At 40.4% G+C, this 13716-nt stretch overlaps 1 protein-coding gene across 1 annotated transcript in view; it reads right to left on the reverse strand.

Annotated features, from left to right (window-relative positions):
- The window catches only part of LOC309545083 (coiled-coil domain-containing protein 17-like), a 125281-nt gene that overhangs the window by 19597 nt on the left and 91968 nt on the right, over positions 1 to 13716 (reverse strand). Inside the window, exons 5-7 of the mRNA XM_082244216.1 lie at positions 13586 to 13711; positions 5250 to 5386; positions 136 to 276 (exon numbers count right to left, since the gene is read on the reverse strand). Coding sequence (XP_082100342.1) covers positions 136 to 276; positions 5250 to 5386; positions 13586 to 13711 — 404 coding nt within the window. The remainder of the gene's footprint in view (positions 1 to 135; positions 277 to 5249; positions 5387 to 13585; positions 13712 to 13716) is intronic.

Below are 13716 nucleotides of genomic sequence, written 5' to 3' on the forward strand. Positions count from 1 at the left end.
GCATGAATTGGTGAAAAATATCTTTTTTATGTTGTTTACTGCATATACAGCCTGATTTTACTGTTGTGGGTTTAGTAACACTTTAAGGTGTGCTCAGGAGTCGTTTTGTATTGTATTTCCGAAATATAAATGTACCTCCATTTGTTGTCTTGGGAATCCTGTTATTCTTCTGTCGTTGAAGTTGCAGTTTGAAGAGTTCATCTTCTAATTGTTGATTTTCAATTTCAAGTGTAATTAATTTCTCATTCAAATGCCATTTCATAGTACCATGTCCCTCTAAAAATGTTAAAAATATTAGTAAATGAAAACGGCAAAAGAAATCTGTGTGATTGGACCAACATTCAAATCAAAAAGCAAACAAAGTAGCAATTAACGTGTAGATTTCAATATTTCTATAATGACCGCAATGCTGTCAAAAGAATTCTGCAAGGCAAATATTGTTCTTATACTATGGAGAGGTTGAGTATGAAACCATAAATAACCTTTCTGCTATATACTACAAATGATTAATCAAAAAAAGAGGTTTTACAAAAAAAAGAGAATCAGCTGTATAACAAATACACATTTTTTTAATAAAAACATATGCACTATAAAACAGATGGGGTCCCCACTATTCTTTTGTAAACACATGTAAGCAACTGAACAATTGTCATAGACATCAAATAACACAGCTGTGTTCCAGTAACCAAATATTCTGGATATAATGGACCTATTTATTAATTCTAATGCATACAGTCCTATTCAACAAAGTAGTGAAGTTCATAATTTTCCATCTACAAATAATAAATGAACAAATATATTCTACTGTATTAACATCAATGAATATATATTATGCAAGCCAGCACAGTACTAGTAGGTGGAGCAAGTTTGCAAAGTTTAGAAAACTAACATGCGACATTAAACAATCAAGTGTATGATTAGTTGAATTACCACTTGCTGACCGCCTACCGTAGATATACTGCAGCAGGCTGGCTCGGATACCCTTGGGTCGGTTCGCGGGAGCGCGCCACCGGAGCCGCGCGCCTGCCCCCATTAGGTAGCCGACGGGCACCCGTGATCTCTCCCCGCTGAAAGAGAACACCAGTCAGCTGTTGTAAACACAGCAGACCGTTATCTCTGGAATGAGCACAGATCCCCTGTGTTCCTCCTATTTAGAATCACAGGTCTCTGTGTTGATTCCACAAGTCCCTCCCCCCACAGTTAGAAAACACTCCCATAGGCTAACACTTAACCCTTTGATCACCCCTGGGTTAACCCCTTTCCCTGCCAGTGTCATTATTACAGTAACAGTGCATATTTTTAGCACTGATTACTGTAGTAATGTCACTGGTCCCCACGAAAGTGTAAAAAAATGTCAGTTAGGGGTCCGATCTGTTCACCACAGTGTCGCAGTCTTGCTAAAAATCGCAGATCGCTATTAAAACATTTGATTACTAGTAAAATGGAATAAATAAAAATGACATAAATCTTTCCTGTAGTTAGTAGACGCAATAACTTTTGTGCAAACCAATCAAAATACGCTTATTGGGATTTTTTTTACCAAAAATATGTAGCAGAATACAAATTGGTCTAAAATGATGAAAAAAATGTTTACATTTTTTTATTGGGAATGTTATATAGCAGAAAGTGAATTCTTTTTTTTTTTTTTTTCAGAATTGTCGCTCTTTTTTTTGTTTAGAGGGCAAAAATAAAAATAGCACAGGTGATCAAATACCACCAAAAGAAAGCTCTATTTGTGGGGAAAAAAAGGACGTATATCGTCGCATGATCGTGCAAATGTCTGTTAAAGTAATGCAGTGCCGAATCGCAAAAAATGGCCTGTCATTAAGGGGCTAAAACCCTCCGGTCCAGAAGTGGTTAATCCAACATATCATATGCCAGCACGTGTGCATAAAACATTGATCGTGAGTTATTACGATGAGTTCACTTGGTAAATAGGAATATTCACAGGATGCTCCACATACTATTCCTCCTGTAAGGGGAAATTGCGAGATAAATCATTCATAGATGTACAGTGTAAGCCATCTAAATCTGTAAAGTATGCAACTGTCCATTCAACTTGCTAGTAGACAGTTCAATCCTTTCCTAATATTGTACGATAGTCCAGCCAACTCATTTTTTTTAACAAAACTAAATACAAATATCATTCACCATGAATTGGAACCAGTATAGAAAACAAAATGTGGAACCATGTGGGTGGGGGAGATTGGGTGTGTGAGAATCACAATAAATGGATTAATCCAAGGCTTGACAAATTTGCTTTGAATCTACAATCCAGCTAAAAAAGTTAGGAGCCAGGTTTTTTTATTTCCTTTTCTGGCTGTTGGGCTTTAAACTTCCCGTCCACACATCCAGGGCCATCTTAGGAGCATCATGGGACCCTGGGCAAAGTAGTGCACTGGAGCCCCTAAAAGCCTGCCATCATTTATGCACCTACTCTCAAGAATTACAACCCACTATTACTGAACGAAACCCATTAAAATAAAAGGGTCCGTGCTGCAGCATTTACAGTGACATATCGCCTCCTCACTGCCTGTCAATTGTCTCTGAAAATAAATCTGTGTGTGGATTGCTTTTCAGAGGAGTGGCAGTCTTTTTTAATCAGAGACTCAGAGCAATTGTCAAGGGTAGAAGTGATGTTTAAACTCACCAATTTTCCAGCCAGCCTCTAGTGTGCATGTACTCCAATTTGTCACCTGTCATGCACACATTAACACAAACACAGAAAGCACGTGTGTCGGTGTATGCGCATCAGCGGGTGGAGTATAGACGGGGGCTGATGGGGCAGGCACAGCAGAGATTAGATCATAAAGAGGCAGGGCAAAATCATTGGCCTCTTCAGCAAACTGCACCATTCATTCTGAATACAGACATGTGTACTTAACCACTTATGGACCGGAAGGATTTGCCTCCTTAATGACCAGGCTATTTTTTACAATTCGGCACTGCGTTACTTTAACAGAAAATTGCGCGGTCGTGCGATGCTATACCCAAATAAAATGGATGTCCTTTTTTTCCCACAAATAGAGCTTTCCTTTGGTGGCATTCAATCACCTCTGCGATTTTTATTTTTTGAGCTATAAACTAAAAAAAATAGCAACAATTCTGAAAAAAAAATATATATATATTTTTTACATTCTGCTATATAACATTCCCCAAATTTTTTTTTTTTTTAAATCAAAATTTTTCCTCCTTTTAGGCAAATTTGTTTTCTGCTACATATTTTTGGTTAAACAAAAAAATCCCAATAAGCGTATTTTGCGCACAAGTTATCGCGTCTTCAAACTGGGGGAAAGATTTGTCATTTTTATTGTATTGCGACATTGTGGCGGACAGTTCGGACCCCTAACTGACATTTTTTACACTTTTGGGGGGACCAGTGACATTACTACAGTAATCAGTGCTAAAAATATGCAATGTTACTGTACTAATGACATTGGCAGGGAAGGGGTTAACACAGTGGATGATCAAGGGGTTAAGTGTAAGCCTAGGGGAGTGTTTCTAACTGTATGGGGGCGGAGCTTTTGAAATGATCACAGAGACCTATAATCCTATATAGAAGGATCACAGGGGCTCTGTGATCATTCCAGAGAGAAGAACGGTTAGCTGTGTTTACAACAGCTGACCGTTCTTCTCTATCAGCGGGGAGTGATTGTGGATGGCCAGCGGCAAACAGAGCCCCGGGCCCGTGCATCTGAGTCCCCGCTGCTGAGTGGGGGTGGGAGCGTGCCACCGGCTAGTAGAAGGCATGCGATGTAGGGCGCACACCTGCTACTGGGTGTGTGTGTCCATTTAACCACTTAAGAACGGCGGGCGGCACCAGCACCAAAAGTGCCGCAAAAGTGCTCCATTAACACATAGGCATTTTACTGGCAGCTTTGAAGTGAACCAGTGGGTAAAGGCCATCAAGGGAATTAAAACACAATTCACATAATTTGGTGCAGCTGCGCATAGTAAGCAATTAGCTTATGGGTTTTATTGGCAAAGCTTAAGGGTCCTTTCACATGCGCTTTTCGCCCGGCGGACTCTGTTTTTCTCAGCGGGGATCGATCCGCCAATCCCCGCTGAACAGCCGGATGACAGGTCCGCCTCTGCTTACTATGCAGAGACAGCACGGTCAGATCCGCGCTCTCCTCCTATGGGAGATCGGATGATAACTGATCCGATCCTCCAGACGGATGGAAAATAGGGTTATCATCCATCTGGATTTCACAGACAGGATCGGATAGCAGCGGGTGTCGGCGAATAAGTCACCGCTGACATCCACTGTTCCATAGGGGTGCATGGAGCATCCGATCAGATCCACCTGAAAAAACTGACAGGCGGACCTGATCGGAAAGCCCGTGTGAAAAGACCCTTACCGAACAAGCTGAAGTTAAAAGCTGATTGGGTATTATGCACAGCTACACCAGATTCTGTGTGCACCAGTTTTAGTAATCTCCCCCCTGTGAGTCCATCTGGCAACACTTGTGGTGGTGTCAAAAGGCATGGCTCATGCAAAGGTCCCAAATCCAAGATTGGGTACAAGAGTCATGTGTGCCAGGGGCTCTTATGCATCTTGTCCGAGCTTCCTCATTCGATTTTATTGTCGGATCCATTTTATTCAGGATATTGAGTTACTGGGGCACAGCTATGTTGTTTGAGGTCTATGGCAATTGTTCCACTGCAATTCACAACCCTCAGACTGTCCATGAAGAGGTTGTGTTGCACCCATTGTCGTGGTCAATGGACATGTAGGTAAATGACTGGGGAATGGGACATCAACATTTTTAGGATGAGCAAAAAAAATTCCAGAGATGTAAAGTAATATTCGTACTTTATTAAAAAAAAAACAGCAGGAACAAGTAACATTCTATTTGAGCCTTAAATGAGAGGAAGCACAAAGCCTGTAGTATCTATTACAGCTTTGTCAGCAGGTGTGTTCAAAAGTCACCAAATTATCAAAAAAAAGGGCACGGAAAGAACTGTTGCAGTACAGAAATGGATGCTGATTACCACCTTTCATATGCCTACTGTTCAGTTAGTATATTATTTTAAATGATTCTTAGATTTAGACAGAACAAGTGATAGGAATCCTTAACAAAGGCTGCTTAGCTTGTAGAGTCCAACAAAAGGCATGAATAATTAACTGTCAAATTATTGTTAATCCATTGTGTAAGTCTAATATTCATATCAAATTCATTGTGCCAAAGATAATGTAAAATGTTTTAATATGTACTTTTTTGTAATAGAAAAGGAATGTAACCTACTTTTATTTTTCTTCCGCATTGATTGGACATGTTTTTCTTTTTGTTCTATGAGCTGTGCTTCAGTCAAAAGGTCTTGTAAATGCGCCAAGATCATCTGATCGTTTCCTCCATTTTGAAGGTAAGTCATGCGCAATGCACTGTGTTTGTGGGAACAAGTGATTATGACATAAATCATAAAGGCAAAAAAATAAAAAAAATAAAATATTACAAGCCAAAGTCTGAAAAGTGCCTACACAGGATTCAGTATGCAAAAACTGTTGGGGATGAAAAAAAGCTGTCAAAGTAAGTAAAGTCAATCCTGAACCAAAGTTTTTTTTTTTTAAATGTTGGATCGGGGGGTAAGGTTTAAGTCTGATAGATTTTCTTTGCTGACATTGAAAAATTGTGAAATTCATTGGAGGACCAGTGAAAGTTTGTTTATGCATGTTTATTCAGCTGTGCTAGAGACAGATTACCTTGTATCTTTAAAGTGAATGTGTACAGATTTCAGGCAGGATCAACCGGTATTTTTACACTTATCACATAGATAATACAATTTCCATGGTATAAATTATATTCCAAAAGGGAGCAAATTCATTGTTCATATACACTTTAAAGCAGAACTGCACTGCACTGCAGTACCACGAACCAAAAATTACATATAATTAATTTTGAATATTCACAAAATCCTCCATCTATCCGTGTCTCCATGCTTTATTTTGTTGGGAGATCATTATGAAAAATGCCCCCTAGCAAAGTTCCCCTTTTTTTAGAACTGATCACATTCCCTCTGTTCCCAGCTGCATAAGAGCTGGGGGAAGGAGAAGCAGCAGTAAACTGAGTTTCCCAGTGAAAAGGATGTGCGGACAGGGGAGGGGTGTCAGGAAAAGTCTGATCATTAAAGGAGAGCAGGCTGAGTTCCCAGCACAAGCTAGAGAACTGACCACAGTATATTTTCTTGCTTAGTATGGTCAGTTTTAATAGGAAAGGGGGACTGGCAGGAACACCAGGGATTTCACACTAAGGAAGTAATACAAAGAGAACAGGATACTTTTTCATACAAGTACATGGTACAGCAGCCACATATAGGGAAAATGAAATGCTGGGGTAACAAACAAGTTAAGCTTTCTTTCTTTTCTCTTTACTTCATGTACCTTTAACTCTCATGAAAAAGCCTGGCTGCCATTGTTTTTGTTTTTCACTATCCGATAAGTAGCTAAGCAACCAGGAAGCTTTTCCAGAATCGTACAAAATACTCACCATGCCTCTCGGCAAATACCTTGGGGTGTCTACTTTCCGAAAATATGTCATTTGGGGGGATTGTGTGCTATCTTGGCATTTCATGGCCTCCGAAACTGTGATAGGTAGTGAGGAGTGAAAAACAATTTACGCCTTTCGAAAGCCTGAAGGCGGTAATTGGTTTTCGTGGTCCTGTACGCGGCTAGACTGACAAAAAGTCTCACACGTGGTATCCCCGTACTCAAGAGAAACAGCAGAATGTATTTTGGGGTATAATTTCAACATGCCTCCCTGTGGGCTGAACGGGAAAAAAAAGAACCTCACAAATTCCTCCATTCACATTCATCGATGTGGATGAAGAAATCTCTGCCAAGAAAAGTGAATAAAAATATATGGCGAAGCATAGGGGAGATCCGCCCTCGGTGTCCACCCCATCCCCCTATGCTTTGGCATATATGCTTTTTTTTTTAACTGCGATGGTGAAATCACCTCCTACAGCGCTGGAGTCATGGAATTATGTATCGTAAGAGCAAACCCTGTTGCTGTCAAAATAAACAAATCAGTGCTGCAGCTGAATTGTGTACCTGCAAAGCAAACAATGGTTAACGATAAAACACAGTATCAATAAAACATTAACTCAATAAAACTACTTTTTTTTTATTGCAATCTGTGCCAAAAAAGAGTAAAATATATATGGTGGAGCAGAGGTACAATCCACCCCTATGTCCCCCCCTGCCCCTATGCTTCGCCATATATGATCTTTTTTTAACTGTGGTAGTGAAATCACCTACTACAGCACTGGAGCCTCTGATCTTACATATTGTGAGAGCAAACCCTGTTGCTGTTAAAATAAGCAAATCAGTGCTGCAGCTGAATGGCGTACCTGCAAAGCAAACAATGGTTAACAATAAAACACAGTAAGAGTACAGTAAAACAGTAGAATGACATTCCATTTGTCCTTCCACATCACTGCAAGCAATTCATTGCACCTCAAGCAGGCTCTCTCCCCCTGACTAAGTGGGGCATTTATAAGCCGTTGGGGGAAGCCCTGGTGATTAGATCGCACGGTGCCACATGCACCCATTCCTAATTGAAAGAGGTGTCTAAAAAGTGGCACGCTTGTATAGAAGTTGTCCACGTATAAATGGTATCCCTTTCTGAATAAGTGTGACACCAAGTCCCAAACAATCTTGCCGCTGCTCCCTATGTAGTTTGGGCAGTTGGGGGGGTTCCACATATCAACATATAAAACACATATAACACGCTATGTTTTCCCTTGTAAACCAGGAATTTACATGTATAGCCTGTTGCCCTGTCACTGAGTTTATACATCTTGACCCCATATCTGGCACGCTTGCTGGGGAGAAACTGTTTGAAAGCAAGGTGGCCAGAAAACTTAATCAGGGACTCGTCTACGCAGACATCTTGTTGAGGGATAAACAAGGCTGCAAATTTTTGGTTGAAGTGGTTTACGAGGGGCCAAATTTTGTGGAGTCGGTCATATTCAGGGTCACCCCAAGGACTACAGTTTTCATTGTCGCTGAAGTGCATAAACCACAATATTTGCTCGTATCTAGCTCTTGCCTTCGCAGTAGAGAACAACACGGGCAAATGATGAATTAGGTCAGTGGACCTTCGGGAACCGTTATAGGTTTCCAATCAAATTGTCTGGCAAGGGTCAAATTTTGGTTTGCTACGATAAATTGATTAGCATACAAATTGCTTTGGTCCACAATAGAGCCGTACAGATATTTTTGTGAAAAACAGCTCAAAAAGAATCAAGGGGAGTAAAATTGGCTGTTTCCACCTGAATTCCGTGTTGGCCAGTGAATGGGGGAAGTACAGGCGCTGTAGAATCTGTGGGCTGCCAATCAGTATTTGAAAGCGCATCAGGAAGGGCATTATGGGCTCTATGGACCTGCGGGGCACTATTTGTGCTAGCCACTGCACCAGCTTGAACTGCACTTATGCATGCTTGCTCCTCTCACTTTTGTGGTCATGAATAAGGGTCTGGTTGGGAAATTATGGGGAATTTTAAGCCTTTTATAAAAAGGGAAACAGGTGTGAAGTTTCCCTTAAAATATCTAAAACACAAGAACAAAAATGTAATACAGTATTTTGCAGCTTTTTCCCTCTTTACAGTGGGTACGGAAAGTATTCAGACCCCCTTAAATTTTTCACTCTTTGTTATATTGCAGCCATTTGCTAAAATCATTTAAGTTCATTCTTCTTCCTCATGAATGTACACATAGCACCCCATACTGACAGAAAAACACAGAATTGTTGTAGATTTATTAAAAAAGAAAAACTGAAATATCACATGGTCCTAAGTATTCAGACCCTTTGCTCAGTATTTAGTAGAAGCCCCCTTTTGATCTAATACAGCCAGGAGTCTTTTTGGGAAAGATGCAACAAGTCTTTCACACCTGGCTTTGGGGATCCTCTGCCATTCCTCCTTGCAGATCCTCTCCAGTTCTGTCCGGTTGGATGGTAAACGTTGGTGGACAGCCATTTTTAGGTCTCTCCAGAGATGCTCAATTGGGTTTAAGTCAGGGCTCTGGCTGGGCCATTCAAGAACAGTCACGGAGTTGTTGTGAAGCCACTCCTTCGTTATTTTAGCTGTGTGCTTAGGGTCATTGTCTTGTTGGAAGGTAAACCTTCGGCCCAGTCTGAGGTCCAGAGCACTCTGGAGAAGGTTTTTGTCCAGGATATCCCTGTACTTGGCCGCATTCATCTTTCCCTCAATTGCAACCAGTCGTCCTGTCCCTGCAGCTGAAAAACACCCCCACAGCATGATGCTGCCACCACCATGCTTCACTGTTGGGACTGTATTGGACAGGTGATAAGCAGTGCCTGTTTTTCTCCACACATACCGCTTAGAATTAAGGCCAAAAAGTTCTATTTTGGTCTCATCAGACCAGAGAATCTTATTTCTCACCATCTTGGAGTCCTTCAGGTGTTTTTTAGCAAACTCCATGCGGGCTTTCATGTGTCTTATACTGAGGAGAGGTTTCCGTCGGGCCACTCTGCCATAAAGCCCCGACTGGTGGAGGGCTGCAGTGATGGTTGACTTTCTACAACTTTCTCCCATCTCCTGACTGCATCTCTGGAGCTCAGCCACAGTGATCTTTGGGTTCTTCTTTACCTCTCTCACCAAGGCTCTTCTCCCCCGATAGCTCAGTTTGGCCGGACGGCCAGCTCTAGGAAGGGTTCTGGTCGTCCCAAACGTCTTCCATTTGAGGATTATGGAGGCCACTGTGCTCTTAGGAACCTTAAGTGCAGCAGAAATCTTTTTGTAACCTTGGCCAGATCTGTGCCTTGCCACAATTCTGTCTCTGAACTCTTCAGGCAGTTCCTTTGACCTCATGATTCTCATTTGCTCTGACATGCATTGTAATCTGGAAGGTCTTATATAGCCAGGTGTGTGGCTTTCCTAATCAAGTCCAATCAGTATAATCAAACACAGCTGGACTCAAATGAAGGTGTAGAACCATCTCAAGGATGATCAGAAGAAATGGAAAGCACCTGAGTTAAATATATGAGTGTCACAGCAAAGGGTCTGAATACTTAGGACCATGTGATATTTCAGTTTTTCTTTTTTAATAAATCTGCAACAATGTCAACAATTCTGTGTTTTTCTGTCAGTATGGGGTGCTATGTGTACATTCATGAGGAAGAAGAATGAACTTAAATGATTTTAGCAAATGGCTGCAATATAACAAAGAGTGAAAAATTTAAGGGGGTCTGAATACTTTCCGTACCCACTGTATATTCACCTGTGAGCCTGCCAGTAATACACTTCATATCCTAGGGTCACAAAGCTCACTCGCTGCACTGAATATATGGAGAAAAAATATTGTTACCCTAGGACAGAACTTCAGAATACCCCCTTGCTCTTCCTCATCATGCCTACTCATTCTCTAAGCATTAAGTTTCGTAGTACACAGAGATAATTGAAAGGATTGTAACTGATAATTGTACAGCACAGGCAGAAATTTCCGTAACTTTTTAGCTCACAAGATTTCTGGCAGAATTAAACAGGTACAGTTGGGTCCATATATATTTGGACACAGGCACAATTTTATTTTTTTTCAGGTATATACCAAAACATATTCAAGTTATAGTTATATAACGGATATGAGCTGAAAGTGCATGCTCTCAGGTTTAATTTGAGGGTATGTAAATGCGACAAAAAATGCACTAAAATCAATATTAGCAGATACAAACACAGCAAATGTTTACAAAATTCCTGCTAGTTCCTTCTAAATATAAAAGTGAAGCCTGTATTGAGTTAATAAATAACAATTATTTGTACATATTAAATTGTGAGAAATAGTAAAAATCGGGCGTAAGCAAAAGTTTCTCAAAAAATCTGGGGGTTTTCCGTTTTCATTTACAGCTTTCAGAGTTTGTAAAAGACCCCCCATTCCCCCCCAAACCATATATTTTCTGAAAGCACATGGCCACTGGAAAAAAGAGAAGGTGCTACTGATTTTTAAGGCACCAAAATATTTGTGCAAATATTTATCGCTAAAAATACACTAAAATCATTAATCTTGGATTCATACATGGCAAAATGTACACAATTCCTACTAAATATAAAAGTTAAAGCTGTACTGAGGTAATAAATAACAAATAATTGTACATTTGAAATTGCACCTTTTTGTGAAATGGTGAAAACTGAATGTACGCAAAACTGTAAATAAAAACAATTTACTCTAAAAATCCAGAGGTTACCATTTTTCACTTACAGCTTTCAGAATTTGAAAAGACCCCTCAAACCAGACATTTTCTGAAAGCACATGACCTGCAGAATAAAAAAAGTGCTACTGATTTTTTGGGCCCCATAATAATTTTGCAAATGTTCATCATATCGTTTTTTTCACTAAAAAATACACTAAAATGATTAGTAGTGCAAATAAACACAACAGAACTAATAAAATTCCTGCTAAATTACTACTAAAGCATCGTTCACATGTGGTGTACTAAAATGTACGCCCATGGAGGGCCATGTTTACCTTCGTGGGGATGCACAGGTGTTCCATGCTTCCTTGGGGCGATGAAGGAGATAGGAAAGCAGAGTGGGGGGAGCAGTTTTAGGTGACAGAATGCAGGCGAGAGGTGGAGAGGGTTGGGGGGGGGAGGGGGGTATGAGCTTATAAGAGAGGATAAATTAAGTCCATGAGTTGTACGGACCTGGCCAGCTGTAGGTCCGTAAGCCGTATGGACTTGGTAGTAAAAGGCTTTAGTAAAATATTTAACATTTGAAAAAGTACCTTCTATTGCTCCCAGCCTTCTCCAATTTCCCTACTTTTACTGCTGTGATCTGGCTTTCTGTGAGAGGGTGGCTACATTCACTCTCCTTGACCCCACTGTATGTAGGAACATAGCCAACATGCACTGCTCATTCCAAAGGGGTAAAAGAAGAGGTTTGAGAGCTCACTGAACATGTTACAAGGAGGCAGAAAAACACAGTATGAAAAATAAATAATGGGTTTTGTTTAGTGCCACTTTAAGCTGTGCTTGAAACTATTGTCCTGTGTCCTTTTATGCAAGCTGTCGACTTTTAGAAACTTGCCTTCTGAATCAGTTGTGGCTTTGGGTCTGTCAGCCATGTTGTTGAATTTCCTCTAATTTCCTTTCTAATAGAGAAAGTTGCAAACATTGGCATTTCCACCCCATTAGATTGTAAGTTCTTCTGAGCAGGGCCCTCTTAATCCTCTTGTATTTTATTGTATTGTAACTGTATTGTCTCCCTGATATATTGTAAACTGTTGGCACTGTATAAATCCTGAATAATAATAACAATTTTGGCTTTCTTTTCAAATTCTCTTTTTACTTTGCCAGTTTCTCACCATAATGAGTGCAGTATAATACTTCCTGTAATACAATACTGTCCAAAAAATGCTTCGGAGGTTGTAGTACTGCAGCTTGTTCCAAAACTGCTTTTATACAGAAAAGGTTTGCAGGCCATCAAAAGGTTGGAATGCTTGTAGTAATCATTTGCGTCAACTTTCAAGTTCTAATTTACGTCCACTGCTGCAGAAAATCTGTAATTTTTAACCCAATATTTTCTTTCTGAAAGCACTTTATTGTTTATATTTTTTCATATCTTGCTACCCTAAGTTGGAAGTAACCCTTGGAAGTTTAACACACCTTTATACCACGTCAGATTATCCAATGGACTTAAACTGCCTAAATTTCAATAAAACCTGGAAAAACTGTGGTTTTCCTAATTTTTACTAATTGTGTATCTTTAACCACTTGGCGACCGCTCACATTGAGCGTACAGCGGCAAAGTGGGTTGTTATCATCCAGCGACGTAGGTCTACGTCGCTGGACTCCTCCCCTTGTGGGCGGCGCGCGCGCGCCGCCGAAGGCTCGCTCCCGCTGTATTCAGACACAGCGGGAGTCGGGCCAGGGGAGGAGAGGCGGTGATCACCGCCGCTCTTCCCCGATCGTCGGGGATCGAGTGTGGAGATCCGCCCGCTTGTGTAAACAAAGCGGGCGGATCTCCTAAGTGACAGGCAGTCAGAGATTACAGGATTCAGCGTCGCACGACCGCGCAATTGTCCGTTAAAGTAACACAGTGCCGAATCGCAAAATATGGCCTGGTCAGGAATGGGGTAAAATCTTCCGGTCTTAAAGCGGTTAAAAATACGCTCATTGAGAATTTTTTTGTCAAAGACATGTAGCTAAATACATTTTGCCCTAAATATATGACAAAAATTTAATATATTGGATATTTTTTAACTGTCAAAGTAGAAAAATATTGTTATTTTTTCAAAATTGTTGCTTTTTTTATTAATATCGCAAAAAATGAAAAGCGCAGAGGTGATCAAATACCACCTAAAGAAAGCTCTGTTTGTGGGAAAAAAAGGACGTAAATTTGGTTTGGGTACGGCATTGCATGACCGCGCAATTGTCAGTTAAAGTCGCACAGTGCCGAATCGCAAAAAGTGGCCTGGACATAAAGCAGGAAAATCCTCCGGTCCTAAAGTGGTTAAACATTTATTCATTAGTCTACTATATTCACTAATGTAATGTGGCAGTATTGTATATTAATAAAAAAGAAAAGGAAACATATAAATCAAGATCGTTTTTCTTTTTTTACTTACCTAATTTCAGAAGGTAAAGTTCCTCGTCCATAAAATGGAACAAAATGCTGCTGAAAGGAGGGTGGGCCTTTTTCTGTTTTTCGAGAACCTGGGGATTGGCGGTGTCTGCTTATAATTCCTCTTTTCCTGTA

Source organism: Pelophylax lessonae, assembly GCF_965119305.1.
Source record: "Pelophylax lessonae genome assembly, chromosome: 1".
Lineage (NCBI taxonomy): Eukaryota > Metazoa > Chordata > Amphibia > Anura > Ranidae > Pelophylax > Pelophylax lessonae.